The sequence below is a fragment of the Clarias gariepinus genome, chromosome 5, assembly GCF_024256425.1.
Source record: "Clarias gariepinus isolate MV-2021 ecotype Netherlands chromosome 5, CGAR_prim_01v2, whole genome shotgun sequence".
In the NCBI taxonomy this organism is placed as follows: domain Eukaryota; kingdom Metazoa; phylum Chordata; class Actinopteri; order Siluriformes; family Clariidae; genus Clarias; species Clarias gariepinus.
In genome coordinates, this window is record NC_071104.1 from 26,469,068 (window position 1) to 26,485,572 (window position 16,505).

Genomic DNA, 16,505 nt, shown 5'->3' on the forward strand with positions numbered 1-16,505 from the left:
GGATAGAGCAGTAATTTTTGACATCAGCAAAGGAGCTATTTCTGTTCCTTGCTTTGTCTCTCTGCAAGAGACGAAAACCACAGTAGTGGGTATATTCGCACATTTATTGTATAAAATGTGTATCATAATTATAATCTTATTTTACATTGGGGAAACATTTAGCATCCTGTTATTAGTGTATTTAAATTTGGCCTTACCCACCTACATACAGTATATCCGAAATAACAATGTGTTTTTACATCTATTTCCTGTTTTTTTTAGTGAAAGAAATTCCAGCTTGTATTTGTATACACATTTTTTTATGTATTAATTAAAACTGCCTCATGTAGATGAGAAGGTTATTAACTGTTTGCTTCTGTATTGTAGCTGCTAGTCAACAGTCTACTCTTTCTTTCTCTTTCTCTCTATCTCTCTCACTTTCTCAATATTTGTAATATAGAAAGCTTTATTTGTGTTCTACAGTAAAAAAAAATCTGACAAAAGGCATTCCATAAGTGGTGATAATTGACGGTAACAGCACTGGGACATTTAAACTTCATGTCTCACTCTGCATCACAGGTGCTCTGCAGTCATTAATTACACTAACTATTGGTCACAGCAAGGGTGAAAGTAGCTATAGTCTGCAGTACTGAGAAGAGAGGAGCTACCTGCCAATGCCCCTATTCAAAAGAGTCACAGATCTGTTTATTGTTTAGGGAGACAGGTAAGCTAGTGTGTATTTTGTTTTCTTTCATTTCAATTTCAGGTTACTTAGATTTAAAACAAAGTCTGTTTCATTTATTGTTTTGGCCTGGTCTTTCCCTGAAGATAAATCCCGGACGAGCCCCCAATTTCTGTTACGACCTCTAGGGGTTAGCCGCAACAGAAAGAGAGAACTAAGTAAGCTTACACCCGAGAGATGTTTAATTATTGTTTCAGCAAGAAAACACACCTGATAACATTGTCATCTTAAACAACACTTTGTCTAATTTATAATTGCATCTAAATTCTTCAAAATTGCCTTTGTGTTATTTTCTTTCTCTTCTAGGGTGAGCTACAAAGCTAGCTAGCTTCTAACACAAGGCTGAATCCCAAATCCCAAATCCCTCAGTAACCCCTTATAAAGGGTTACTTGGGGTGTTAAACAAGTGTTGGTACACCCTAGCACACTAGCTTTCCATTTTATGTTATTTTGGATTTAACCCAGGAACCTGGAAGTTAATGTTGCTGATATTGTAAAGTAAAATAAGTGGAAATGTAAAAGAAAAAGTCTGAGACATACAGGACTGTTCTCTATCTCCATGCGATACTCTTCTCACCTTAAGGCTACATACAGTAGTACCAGTAAGAATTTAAAACTACTTTCATCTATGTTAATTACACTAACTGTCGGTCGTGAGCTCTGGCGGTTAGTTAGTTGAACTTTGACCTTTTTCCCTGAACTTTACACACACTCATTTAAAGACCTTTTGCTTGAAACCACTCCGCTTCTGCTCCACTCACACAGGTTACATTATGTCCAGGCTTCCAGATTCAAAAGTCACAAAGCAACTATAATGAACACTTTTTTAAATCATCTGTATGTGCTTTTAAACAGCAGCCGCCTATTAAGTCAGTTTTTTTGTGACAGATGGACAATTAATTGAACCTTAAATAAATCACAGGTTTGTTTTTATGCTACTTAGTAAAATGGCATCCTGGCCATGTTAATCTTATTGTTAGCCTTTGCCTTTGTCTATTAGGCCAGAAGAAATCTCTAGTATGTACTGTAGCTACACTTAAGTCATAAATCTATGTACATTACATCTTATAATTGTCAGTATTCCAATGTGACACATGAAAATAAATACACAACATGCAACTCTTAGAAGCAGGATTATTTTTTCTTTTTTCAGCTTAGGGCATAGCAAATGTCATAAAAACACATATGAACAACATTAACATCAAACAATGGCACAAAAAAGGCATTAAACAAAAGCATAAGTAAGAACAGCAACACAGGAGCACATATACAGATAAAATAATCAGTATGAACTAAGAACAGGTGACTACAAACAGGGAGCATTCCCATGACAGGACGGGGTAAAGTCTTAATGTTAAAACAAAACACAGGCAAATTTTAATTGGGAGTGAATTAATTTGTCATGTTATCATTCATTTTAGGGGCACACTGCACCATACTTAGCGTTGATGTATAACCATTGGTGATAGTAGACCGGTCCGGCACAGTAGTGCACACCATTAACAAAATTCAGTGGCATATAAATATAATATATAAATTAAAATTCAGTGGCAGTACAAAATATGGAAAAAAGGGGAGAGTAGCTGCCTGCCAAAACCCACATTCACAACCAGTCACTGGGTCACTTTTAGCAAGGAAACACATCTGATAATGTCATCTTAAACAACACTTTGTCTTCTTAATAATTGCTGCTTGGTCATTCTGAATTGCATCTGATGTGTCCATGTTGTGTTTCAATGTTTCATTCAATGATAGTTAGCATGAGCACGATCCTCACATTGCCAGGGTAACCTCACTGCTTTGTTTGTGGCTAACTTGAGCCATAAAACTAACCAGCTGAAAAATAAACTAAAACAAGGCTACCTCCAAAATCCCTCTCTAACCCTTGATTAAGGGCACTACTCGGTGTGTAGAACCATTGTATGCTATTTGCTATATTTAACCCCAGAAAAATTAGCCGTAGTGGAATAACTGGAGACATTAAGGGAAACTTTTATTCTTTTCCACCCTGGCATCCTGTCCAGGATGTACCCTGCCTTGTGCCCTATATATAATTATATAGGATTATATAGAATTATATAGGATATAGAATTATATAAGACTCCACACCCCCACAACCCTGTACATGTAATCCCTGATTTACGAATGAATTCTGTTTTGCGAGCATGTTTGTACGTGCAATTTGTTCCTAAGTCCGAAGAAATAAAAGATTCTTTTACACAAATATACAATGTAAAGCATGCAAATCGACTTGATTATATGTGGCCAAAATCTGTAAGCGCGCCTGAGGAAATGAATCTCAAACGAATGTAACAGTGTTGTCTCTGCGGCTTTAAATCGCGAGAGGAATCCCAGATACCATTTTGTCTCAGAGCTGTTTTCCACTGGATTGGACTGTGTACTCTGTTCTGTTAAGGATTTTCCGAAAGTAGGTTTATTCAACATCAGGACAGCCATTTTCCCTCATCGTGCTTCATTTGCCATTTTTTTTATGGTTGTGTTAATAACTTTACTGTAGTAACCATTTTGAACTGGGAAGTGGTGGTTTGCATAGTGAACTTAGGCAGGTGGAGTGATAAACACACAAACATCCCAATGTAGTTACAGAAAATGAAAGCCCTCTTGGAATGTCACTGGACCAATCAATTTAGTGGATCAGAACTCTCTGTTATATGAATAATAATCGCCACATAATATGTTATCCAGTAGTGCATGTATATCGATATGCTTAATTTTGTAATTATATAGCAAATACAGTAGTTTAACCATCCTTTAAGCACTATAATGTTCATCATCGTGAACCGGTGGAACTTGTCTGCTTAGTGCTCTAAGTACTGCTCAGACTTTTAGTTAGTGTTTCTGACTTACTTTATAGTGCCAGATATTTATAACACTGCACTGACTGTTAGTGCCTTCCCACTCAGTGCTGTTGCTCTGAGTGAAAGCAAAATTACAGGTTTAGTTATCACACCCTCACACCCAGTGGCTGTGTCTGTTTCTTACCATCATAGTCGTAGGAACAATTGTGTACATAGCACAAATGTAAATAGCCCACACTATGAAAGATAAATAAGTGTGTGAGTGTGTCAGTGATAAATGTTAGAATGAGATATTAAAGGTGTAGGTTCTAAGGCCTAATTTTATTAAACTGCAACAGAAAAAGACTGTCATTTCCTGATGTAATCAAATGTGACTCACTTGAAGTCATTGCTGTTTCGAATAAATAGTGAATGTCATTACTGTACCCCCAAATCATTCAGGAAGGTTTTTAAAGCTGTTGTTTTAAGAGGTGATTACTTCAGTGTCTGTGTTTAAACCCAGGTCACAGAACATTGTATATCGGGGTGCATGTGCCTCTGGGACGCCGAAGCCACAGACGTCACCGCCATCACGGCCACAGACACAGGAAGAGGAGCAGAGAAAGAGACTCAGGAGTGTGTGATGGACGAGAGTCACCTACATATGGTAATCTGTTCTCGTCATTTTCTCTGTTCAGTAATATCCCTGTCTACCCTCCCACCATCTCTCAACTACTTTGTTTTTGTTCTCTGGATTCCATTTATCCTGCTGCTGCATGAATATGAGTCACTCATCTTTCTTTGTAACAATATTAGTAGCATGGTACTGAAACAGTAGAAATAGTTCTGAAAATGAATCTGAAAACATCATGGGTAAGGGCTTTGTAAGCTTTGCTCTGGCTAATGATTGCTGCATGTATGCAGAATGGTTTTCATGTAATTGACCTAATTTTTATGCTTAAATGTTCTGGGGGGGAACAATGGGAGGGCTAAAAAATGACACCAAAATGGTGGCATAGGCTACGTTTACACTGCAGGTCTCGATGCCCAATTCTGATTTGTTGCCTATATCTGATTTTTTTGACCGTCTATTTACACGTTCTTTCAACTATGACTCATATCCGATACACGTGTTTACACTTGCCATACCTCTGAAACATCGCACATACCTAAAGGGAGGTTCTTGCGCTACGCACTAGCCAAGATAGATGAAGGTGAAGTATGCTTAACGCTCTGCGATATATGCAAAGTTCACGAAACATCTCCATGGTTTTAAAAACGGAGGAGTATGAAAAAACTGCATAATTGCAGCCTGCGCATATGCTTCATTCACCAAATACTAACTTATTATTGTTATCTAGCCCAAATAAGCATTAAATTATATGTTATAATTCCACACGCGCTTCCACCAGAGAGAATAACATTACGTCATTAAACTGCGAAGAAGTCGCAATTTTAATGACGTACAGAACGCAATGACTCAAGAATCCGATCTGTCTCTTTACTCGACAATCACATTAGCACGTATCTGATTTATATCTGATTTATTTCCACATATGAAGGAGGCCTAAAACCGTTCTCGAAATATCGGAATGCATGCGTTTTTTTCCTGTTTACACGGACATAGAACATATCGGGTATGTGTCACATATGAGCAAAAAATTGGAATTGGGTCACATTTACCTGTAAATGACAGTGTAAACGTAGCCTAAGTGGGTATATGTGTGTGGGGCAGGGAGGGGGGGATAGATAGGCTTCAGGCCTCTAACCCTACACTGGATAAGAGACAGTGGGAAGATGAATGCCAAGTACATAACCATGCATTATCTGTTACATATAGCAGGTAAAGTTAATCAAAAACCCATGAATGCCATGAGCCAGCACTTTTTCCAGTTCAACAGGTTCTGTTTTGTCTGCTACTATAATTTGTCCCTTGATAAACACTAACTCCTCGAAAGATATTAAAGAAATATTGATCATAGTGATTATGTTCTTGATTTTATATAAAATTTAATATAATCCAATTTAAGTTTTTTGTTCAAATCAAGTAAGAGAACACATATTACAACTACATCCTCATTTTTATGTATTTTATTTCCCAAAAGAGAGAGAGGGTTTAACAATGCTAGCCCGATTCTACTAACCGCTCTAGCTGATGCACTCTTTCACAGATAGGCTTAATGAAGTTCAAATGCTACTTTTGATAACACATTGCCAGTTAAATCGCACTTTGTGTTGCAGACACACCATCTCAGAGGGTCCAATTTCTTCTGGGAACTGAGGATGATGACGAAGAGCATATTCCTCATGACCTCTTTACCGAGCTGGATGAAATTTGCCTGCGTGATGGAGAGGATGCTGAGTGGAGGGAGACAGCTAGGTAACTATCTTTTGTCTGTCAAGAAATAACAGTCTTATGATCAAATTAGCAAACCACCGTCTCAGGATTTTTTCATGGTCATTTTCTTGTGATCAATCCAATTTGCAAATGTACTCACCTATTTAACCATGTAAAAATTTAAAGACTGGATTAGGGGGGGTACTTATAACAAATAAGATAAGAAGTATCTAGCAAACTTCATACAAATGATATGTGGAAAATCTAAATAAGTAAAAAGGGGAAATTTAAAGGGCAAAACCATATAGATGAAACACCACTGAGAGGTTTGTAAGAAGTGATTACTAAAGGAGGTGCAGGTGAGTGTGATTACTAAGCTAATTAACTTGAGCAGGTTGTCTGTGGCAAGAGGGGATTCTGGGTGATAAATATGCTGTTTAAATAATGCAAGCAAGGAAAAAAAACAACAACTAAAAGTTAGCTGCCAATAAAACAACATCTAGTTATTTATTCTTAAAACTAAACCTCCTTTAGGCATGTTAGGCTGTTTTGTTTGTGCATTAAATAATGTTTCAAACCAACTTTAATTAACAGTTCTTTTCTGGCTAGAAATGTAAATTCTAGCTTCAATAATTTTTTAATTTGTAAATAATAATAATTTGGTTAGCACTGTGGACTTGCACCTCCAGGGTCGAGGGTTTGATTGCGTATTCTCTTAATGGGTTTCCTCTATGTTGGGTTTCCTCCCATGGTCCAAACACATGCAGATTCACAAATTGCCTATGGTGTGAAAGTGTGTGTGTGCACGTGCATGTGCATTTGTGCACTACGATGGATTTGCACCCTGCCCAGGGTGCCTGAAGTCTGAAGTCTCCTGGGATTGGGTCCTATAAATTAAAAATTATAATATCTTGTTATATCTGTTTGTCATATAACACAACAATAGCAAATCCTAAAATGTACTTGTTTGGATAAGGTGTTGGGTCAGCTGCAGTTGTTGAATATAAAATTAAATGTGCAGCTTATAATATAGTGATGTGATGGAGGATGCAGTGTGCAACCATGGCCTCAATAGCTTCCAAAAATCTGGATCAGCCTATTTGTGCTGGCATATGCTGCTGATTTGACTCTAAACTAGCAAATTGGGATTGCAAGATGTACTCCTGAAAGTATTCTTTTACAAAGGTCATAATGGCATTTAGCAGTTTAAAATTTAATTTAGAACATCAAAAATAAATAAGGAATTCTTTTGGGAGTGGGATGGTGGCAATCCTGCTCACACTTCTCCCTTCATGAAACGTGATATCAATGTGTTAACAGACCATTAAAGCAATATAAAATAAATTAAAAAACAGGTTTTTTTTTTGCGTAGTCTTATATAGTTGCCTGTAGACTTGGTCTCCTCAAGTATGATATACACTTCCTGTGCTAAAGAAAATTTCCATTTGAATATAAAAAAAAACTATAATTAGAAAATTACTGCAGTGATTAAAATGTTTCAGCTGGACACAATTCTTTTATTTCTAACTGTTGTAATAAGTAGCTTGTCTTTTCCTAATACCAAGCAAAGCACTCAGCTGTAGAGCCAGCTGAAATAACTGGACTTGGGTAAAGAGCTCTGAACTGCATTATTAAACCCTGGAAAAATAGTGGTGAACCCCTTAACAGAAATTTTGTTCAGAAAAAAATAATCATGAATTACCGTGATCTGAGATAACTTACAGTTGCACTGTAAAAATGCAGTTAAGTACAGTTATGTACATTTGTAGTTATGCACAAAAATGTACAGTAGAAATCACAAATATGTTTAATAGCAAAAGAAAGATCATGTGCCATAAACTCACTGGATTAAGCCTAAACAGTTGTGTGACCATAAGAAAACCACTAATTGTGAGACTAATCAGAAAAGAAGGGACTTGTAATGTAATGTGATCTGATGAGTCCAAATTTTCCCTATTCCAGAGGGATGGGCACATAAGAGGGGAAGCACATGAAGCAAGGTACTCATCGTGCACAATGTACAAGCCTATGGAGGCAGTGTTATCATCTGGCTGCTTCAGTTGGTCAGGCCTCAGCACAGCAATGCTATGTGACAATAAAATAAAGTCACCTGACTACCTGAAAAGACCAGGTTATCCCATCATTGAATTTTTCTTTCCTGATTGTCATATTCCAAGATGACAACGTTAAGATTAATTGGGCTCATTTTGAGTAAAAGTAGACAAATAATATCTGCAATTATTTCACTGAATTAAATACAATTTAACAGTATACAGTTTCTAGGTGTTGTATAAAAACAACACAGACTTTGTTAACCATCAGTGCCCTTTTAATTGATTAACTTAGTCAAAGCAGGTATAGAAGAGACCAAGTCAACAGCCATCCCCTCTCACTCTCCACAACAGGGGTCCATTCTTCATACGTCGCTTGACACATCTAAGATAAGATCATCGTGCTAATTACGATCTGGCTAAGTTGGTTCTTCAAGCATCATCTGTTGTTGATGATTAGTATAGCTAGATTGAGTTGTCTAGGATTATTGCGCGTTCGTGCGTTGGTTTAAAAGGTGATATGCATCGACAGTAGAAACACTGATCACAACCCCTTAGATTGGTTAATGAAATGGAAAAAGAGCGGCTCGCTCAATTTTTTATTAAATTTTTCTCATTACATAATTGCTATCAAATATTATATTAGAACAGAAATTCATAGGTTAATGGTTTGCAAATTACAAATCACATAAGACAATAAAATAAAATAAGCAATATGTAAATAAATGTTGTATGTGAAAAAATAGAAAAATATTTTTAAATACATGTATACTTTTATATTGTTTATTTTATAATAACATTTGTTTCATCCAAGTTTTTCATTATAAACCGTTTTATTATATATAAATATTTATTTGCATATTTATGACAAATCCCTAAAAAAATAAATGTGTCACAAAATAAACATTTTAAAAGAATTTTTATTAATGGTCTTGACGGCTGTCTCGTGCCTAGGCTTCATTATAATAGTAATATCATATTTGATAATAAACCTATGAATTTATGTTCTAATATAATATTTGATAGCAATTATGTGTGTATATTCATATGCAAAATACTTTTCTTTTCCCACATGAGTCAGTCCGCGTCAGTCGTGCTCTTTAACCAATCAGATGTGACTGTCATTTCAACCAATCATAACCCGGCAGAAACGCAGGCTAAATCCTCTTTACATGAAATAAACCTGCTCCCGAGCAGGTTCAAGCTTCAGATATGTTGCTATGACAACAAATGCGAAAAGCGCATCAAAGAACGAAACAATACAAGATCAGGACAAATCCACAACAATCGAATCCAGCTAACTGAGTTAGCGACGTACGAAGAACGGACCCCAGATGTGCATTTAGCACTGTTCAGAGTGGATGCACATAAATACATGGTTTGCTCAAGACATGTGCTTGACAAGCAGGCACTCTGACATCTTTAACTTGGCCCAGATTACTGTCTCCACATGCTTGAAGATAACCGCCATACTGATACTTGAGCATGCCTGAACAGACAAGACAGACTTGGCTAGGCCTACTAGCCGTTATTCACATTAGCTGCTAAGCTGGATAGTAGCTAAACAAACCAACTGCTAAACAGTCTAGTGGCCAGAGACCCAAGAGACGAACAGACTAGGTACACAGCAGACTAGGTATGAAACAGACTAAGAACTATAAGGGTTAGTGGCTAAACAGGTTAGTAACTAAACAGACTAAGATCTAATCAGACTAGGAGACTAGACAGACCATGAGCTAAGCAAGTTAGTAATTCCATGGTTAGTAGTGCTTGACCCATTTTCCCAGAACAAACAGCGAGACGAAACTAATGAGCTACCTCGTTTCAGGTAAGCTCCCGCATCACCTGACCGAGGTGCCTTTTGGGAAACTGAGTCTACAACCAAAAACTACAAAACAAAGACAGTGCCCTCTAGTGGTGAACCCTCACACCCTGTTGTGATAAAAAGCTTTAAATAGGTCCAATTATGCCATTTTAAAGTTTGCTAATATTGCTTAATGAGTCTATTAAAACAGGTTTAGATGTATGCAAGTTCAAAAAACACTTCAGTTTTGCCAGGGGTAGCTCAGTGGTTAAGGCATTGGACTACGGTTCGGAAGATCCCAGGTTCAAACCCCACAACCACCAAGTTACCACTGTTGGGCCCTTGAGCAAGGCCCTTAACCCTCAACTGCTCAGATGTGTAATAAGATAAAAAAAAAATCTAAGTCACTCTGGATAAGAGCGTCTGCCAAATGCCTAAATGTAATTGTAAATGTCTAAAAATAGATTTAATTTTATCCCATTTCTAAATGATTCAGAACTGACTCGTGTGAAGCAGTACAACAATAAACAATATTTACAAACTATATATAAAAACAGTATGTGTGCGAGTGAGTGGAAAATGTCCGAAGTCCGTGTTTATTGTAGTGTGTGTTATCTGAGTATACCGAGTATGGTTTGGTCTCACTGGGGTTAATGAAGTCCGAGAGGCCGATGACGGAGGGTGAGAAGTCCATAGAATATGTCCAGTCAAAGATAATCCAAAAAAAAATAATCTTCGAAAGAAAATGATCCACAATAATCTCTCCTTCTCTCGTCCAAACAAATAACTGCAGCGCTGTTCCACCATTACTACTTTAAGTTCAGTTTTGGTGAATGGTGGAGAATAAACAGTAAAAAGGATTTTGTTTGCTCACGTTTTTATTGTTTTTATATATTACAAAGTGTTTAAGTGAACCTGGCATGAATGCTTGGTCACATTAACAAGAGTGTGGTAACGTTAATTGTAAAATGGCGGGCAAGTTGTTTGCGACGTAGAACGTGGGCGGACATTATGCAAATATGTTACGGAGTGATGTGGATCCGTAACAGAGTAAAAATAGATTTGCTAACGACTCGTTTAGGCGAAAGTGAGTCGGTTCTTTTTTTTAATAGACAAAAAGTCACAGATAGCGCAGATAGTTTATGTTCACATACAGCTACATGACACACTGCATGAAAGAAAATATTTGAAAAAGCATAATAGGACCTCTTTAATATACTGTTTTCCAGGCCTACCAGCTACACTGGACTCCCACTAGTTTGCCAACAAAGAATGCCATTTTCACTGCTTGTACAACCCATATCTACCTGGACATCAACAACAAGGATGCTGTTCATTAACTTTAGCTCTCGATTTTACACAATATCATCACTAATAAATTGATCACCAAGTTCATTTATTTGGGCATTCATCCATGACTGTGTGCCTCTGAATAACTGCAATATCATTAAGTATGCAGATGATACTAGTAGTGGTAGGTCATATTAACAACAATCATGAGTCAGTCTAAAGGGAGGAGATCCAAAGACTAGCAGCATGATGTTCAGCCAACAACCTCACCTTCAATACTGAGAAAACCAAAGAGCTCATATTGCACTTATAAAAATCTAATAGCAAAAGACACTCTTTCATCTGCACTCTTGAGACCATCCTGACCTACTATGTCACAGTGTTATATGGACGCTCCATGGTGTCTGCAGAAAAGCAGACGAACGGTGCAAAGGGTAGTAAAAACTGCACAACACTGGTGCAAACACCCTTCACTGGTGAAAAAAAACCCCATTACAGTTATGTCTGTGTAGAGCACAAGGTCACTGGGACATTTCCAATCTTCCAAACTTACTAACTGTTCAACCTGCTTCTTTTCAGGTGTTAATATACCCTTTGCACCAGTACCAGTAGACTCACGGCCAGTTTCTTCCCCATAACTATTACACTACTAAACCCTACACTAAAAAAAGTACACTACAGGCCACTGATGTATTACTGCCTGTAGACATCCTGCAGCTCTGCTCTATACTGTTTCTCCTGTATTATCTCTATATACTTTTCTATTCATATTATATACTGTATATGAACAGATAAACAGTTTCAAATAAAAATAAGATGTCTCTATCAGTTTATAAAATGTTAAATCATTTATTAATTGTTTGAGTCACAAGTGGGTTTAAAAAACACAAATGACAAATTTTACTTACAAATAGTGTTGGTTATATCAACGGGAATTTTTAAATGCTATAACTCCACCTGCCACAGTTTGGTCCCGATGGATAAATCAGCCTGTAGGTGTGTTTGTAGATGTGTAAAGATGTACTTTAATAACAATAATATGTTGGTTAGATTTTATTTAAAAAAAAATACAGCAACTCATGCTTTAAATTGTGATATGTGTGAGTATGTAGGAAGTGAGCTACTAGCAGCAACGTAAGAAAAGGAAAAACATTATGAGATGTGTTGCACATAACTAGCCCTTATCCAGGGTGACTTAAAGATATGCTTCAAAGTCTCTTTCTCTAGATACATTCTCATACAGGTTCAATAGGTTGCTAACCATCAGTAAGATTAACGCATACTACCTACTTTATTGTTCCCAAAGAAAATATCTGACATACAGTAGCAAAGGATAGTAACTTGCAATTGCATCATGTAAAGCTTACAGCCAAAAAAAAAAAAAAACACAGTGTGTTTGGGATCACATGTGGGAGATCACATGCTTCTACAGGAAAGATTTGTTGTTCTACAAAAATAGTTCTACTGACTAAGAGAAGACAAATACAACATACAAAATATACATATACTGTATGTACATTATAAAGAATGAGGAGAATACATGCTAAATATAATAATAATAATAATATTAATAATTTTAAATGGGGATGAACCGAATATTAAGTGGATAGAGTAGTTCAAAGGGAAACATCAGTGTTTTAAAATCTGATGCGCACAGCGACAGGAAGACAGTGGAGGGACTGAAGTAGTGTGGTGCTGTGGGAGCATTTAGGAAAATTGAAAAGTTGTCCATCCAGAGTGTCCCTGGGCAGCTAGACTGCAGGTTGTAGGTAGTCTTGTTCCCTGTGTTAGCTTGCTTTATCTTCCAGTTAAATGTCTCAGTGTGTGTTGCTTTAACTTGTGTGTGCCTTAGGTATAATGATGAGACCCAGTCAGGATGAAACACGAGCAATTGCTGAGATAATTTGCCTAAAAACAGACATGAATTTCTTTTACTAATTAGGTAGCTCTGCAGTCAGCTAGTTGTACAAAGCTTGTTAGCAGCAACCATACACTGTGTATGCACAGCTAGTAGTAACCGCATAAGAGTTTCATGTCTTTTGATTACAAATCAGGCTACATATACAGTACATATGTTCTGGTCCAACATAATCTTACAGTCATGTTCAAAAGTTAGTATCCCCTTTCAATTCTGTGCTTTTATTGTTCTGAATGTTCTGAACCATTCTTCTTTACAACATTGCTTCAGTTCATTGAGGTTTTTGGATATTTGCTTATGCACAGCTTTCTTAATGTCCTGCCACAGCAGTCTTATTTGGGTTGAGGTCTGGACTTTGTCTAGGCCATTCTAAAACCTTGTTACTTTATTTTTTTTTTGTCGTTCTGATGTTAATTTAATGGTGTTCTTCTGATCATTGTTTTGTTGCATGAATTAAATAATCACCCCTCCACCCCCATCTGCTTGACAGTGTGTATGAGCTATTTCTGCTAAAATGCTTTTTGTTTTTTCCTAAACATGGTTCTGGACATTAAGGCCCCAGATCTACTTTGGTTTCACTTGTTCTCGGAAAATTTGTAACAAGAGTCTAGCGCTCTGTTCATGGAAGTCGTCCATGTTCTTCTTAGACAGAAGTGGCTTTTTCCTGACAATCCTTCCTAACAAACCATAGGCCTACTTGTTCAGTTTCCTTCTAATACACAGGGCAAAACGTGTTGAATTAAGGGGGATGAATACAAATGCATGACACACTTTTCAGATATTTATTTGTAAAAATTTTTTTTTTTTAACTATTTATCATTTTGTCCTACTTTACCACTTTGTTTTGGTCTATCACATAATATCACAATAAAATGTACAGTGGACACTATGCATGATTAGGACATCGCTTCATGCCCTTCCCTTTTTAACCTGACGCACCAATAACTAAAGTTGTAATTTCTACTGTCGACATTATAGGTAAGTTGTACCATAGCCTCTATGTGATCTCTAATCACGGGTATCAATAATTGTTTTCTTACCAGTTAAGGCAGTGTATATACCTGCACTGTTAATTTGCAGTGCTGCTAATTGCACTTCTGGTAGATGCTAAACTGCATTTTGTTCCTGAGTAACTGTTTTGTGCAGTAACAATGAAGTCATATCTGCCTGTCTGTCTGTCTGTCTATCTATTCGAGATCTAACATATCTGCGAGATATGTTTTTTGAATGTGTGAATGATGTTTTATACATTTGATCTATTGAGAAACAATGTGTAAAGACTCAGATAGGCCTAAATGAATGAGAAATAGTGTGAGACAGGATGAAAGAGACAGGCTAAATAAAGCCTGTAACTGCATGATTATGGCATAGCTGACAGATGTTAAAGGGCTAGGGGAGTGCAGAAGCCAGGGCTGATAGCATAGTCTAAAGTGTTCACAATTTGGACCTGACAGCTTCTATTACAGCTGCTTGTAATGATATTAAATTTTCTTTAAAAAAGTCACATACTAATGTGAAATGAATTGTGAACAGAGCAGGAACAGTACAGTGTATTAAGAATCTGTCAGAGGATACGTTCTGATTTTTCCATATAGTTCTGTATTGGGTTTCTTTATTGTTGATGTTCAGCTCATGACTGAAGGGTCTCTCTTTCTCTTAAGATGGCTAAAGTTTGAGGAGGATGTGGAGGATGGAGGGGAGCGCTGGAGTAAGCCCTATGTGGCCACACTCTCTCTGCACAGCTTATTTGAGTTGCGTAGCTGCATCATCAATGGCACAGTGCTGCTCGACATGAAGGCCAACTCCCTAGAGGAAATTGCAGGTGTGTTTATATGTGTCTGGTGGTGGGATGTGGGTGAGGGAACTTACTGTAACAGAACGTAGGTGACTCTCAAATCTTTCCACATGTACATACTCTACATTTACAATACAATCCTTCAATCAGTACTTCAGCAGTCTTAACAGTCTGCAGTCAATAGAAGGTATAGCATGTTCATTTCTAAATATTGCTGTAGTTAACAAAATTTATAGACTATATTTAAGAATTTATAACTGCATAATTCTTATTTTTGTAAAGCTAAATGCAATTACAGTGGTCTTTGTGAATCCGTAATTTTAGGGTGAAATAGGAAATGAGTATAAAGGGGTCAGTCTTCTGTATTATTGCAATGCATTATTTTAAATAAAGTAAAAATGATCTGTTCTCTCAAAACATCTCTCTGGTAGGGGTTATTGCAGGTGTGATGTGACATAATGCTAATTACAAAATCATTCTGATTTAGTAATGCTGACCTGTTTTTCGTAAAGCAAACTAATGTTTGGCGTCTTTGGATAATCTTGTTGGGGATCTACCAAGCCATTAATATTTTATAAATTAGCATCTTTTTAAGTTTGCTAAGATGAGTTGGCATCGGTATGTCTACAGCTCAGCAGTTCTATACATGTGAACAAAAATAGCAGTGTATTTAAAAAAAATAAGCTTTTCCCACAGTCACAGGCATATAACCCATGCATATACTGTAGATTCACTTATAGGAGGCTGATGAGAGATGTAGAGTCTTATCCGACTCTGACTGCTTAATATTAATCAGTCCATTTTTTATTCTCTTTATATAAATTGTTAATATCCATCACACATTGTGCAATATGTATAACTCCAGCATCTGCATGATGTATGTGCAGTATATACAGTAGGAATGGATAGAGGAGAGGGTGGATGGATAAATAAAAATGAGCATTGAGTTGCTACATAAAGACATAAAGACAGCAAAACTGCATAACATAAACATATTAAAAATTAGGAATATTTAAAACAAGACAACTTGTTTATAATACAAGAATGTATTGTAATCTGTGTTTTCATTTCTCTCTTAGACATGGTGTTGGACCAGCAGGGAGCTTTGGGTGAACTTGATGAGGAAGTAAGAAAAAAAGTCAGAGAGGCTCTGCTTAAGCAGCACCACCATCAAAATCACAAGAAGCTGGCCAACCGTATTCCTATAGTCCGATCTTTTGCTGACATCGGCAAGAAACAGTCCGAATCTAACTCTATGGATAAGAATGGTATGTTCTACCCAAGCATGGGTCATTCTAAGCACAGAATGAATGTACTTTTTCAACCGTACTGTGTTATTTAATTATTTATATATTTTTTTTTATTAAATTACTATACACTCAGTATAATGACATATCCACTGTTCATAAGGCGGATATGATCAGCGCTTAATTTGTAAACCATGAGAAACTCGAGGAAGAGGTCATTCCACAAGTGGACAAGAAAGGAAAAGGTCCCAGAATATATACTGTAGACTCAACAGTGCACCAAAGGCTAATAATACTGTACGAGCATGACGACCCAGGGTACAAAAAGGAATTGTAACCATAACATTTCAGTGATGACATGGGAGGACTGGAGGAGTCAGAACACAAGGTCTTACAACAATACACTATAACTTTCTTAGCTATCCTAATTATCCCAATTATTCCACAGCACGGTCATGTAATTTGCAGTCTCTTTCCTACATCTTCATTTGCTTTGGCTGTCTGTGTTTATTATAAATCTAAAAATGCACATAAGGCACAGGA

At 36.8% G+C, this 16,505-nt stretch overlaps 1 protein-coding gene across 2 annotated transcripts in view; it reads left to right on the forward strand.

The window, feature by feature from the left end:
• slc4a10b (solute carrier family 4 member 10b) overlaps positions 1-16,505 on the forward strand; it is a 52,500-nt gene that overhangs the window by 15,719 nt on the left and 20,276 nt on the right. For both annotated transcript variants that reach the window (XM_053495988.1, XM_053495987.1), the window contains exons 4-7: positions 4,043-4,186; positions 5,761-5,899; positions 14,582-14,742; positions 15,795-15,983. In XM_053495988.1, coding sequence (XP_053351963.1) covers positions 4,043-4,186; positions 5,761-5,899; positions 14,582-14,742; positions 15,795-15,983 — 633 coding nt within the window. The remainder of the gene's footprint in view (positions 1-4,042; positions 4,187-5,760; positions 5,900-14,581; positions 14,743-15,794; positions 15,984-16,505) is intronic.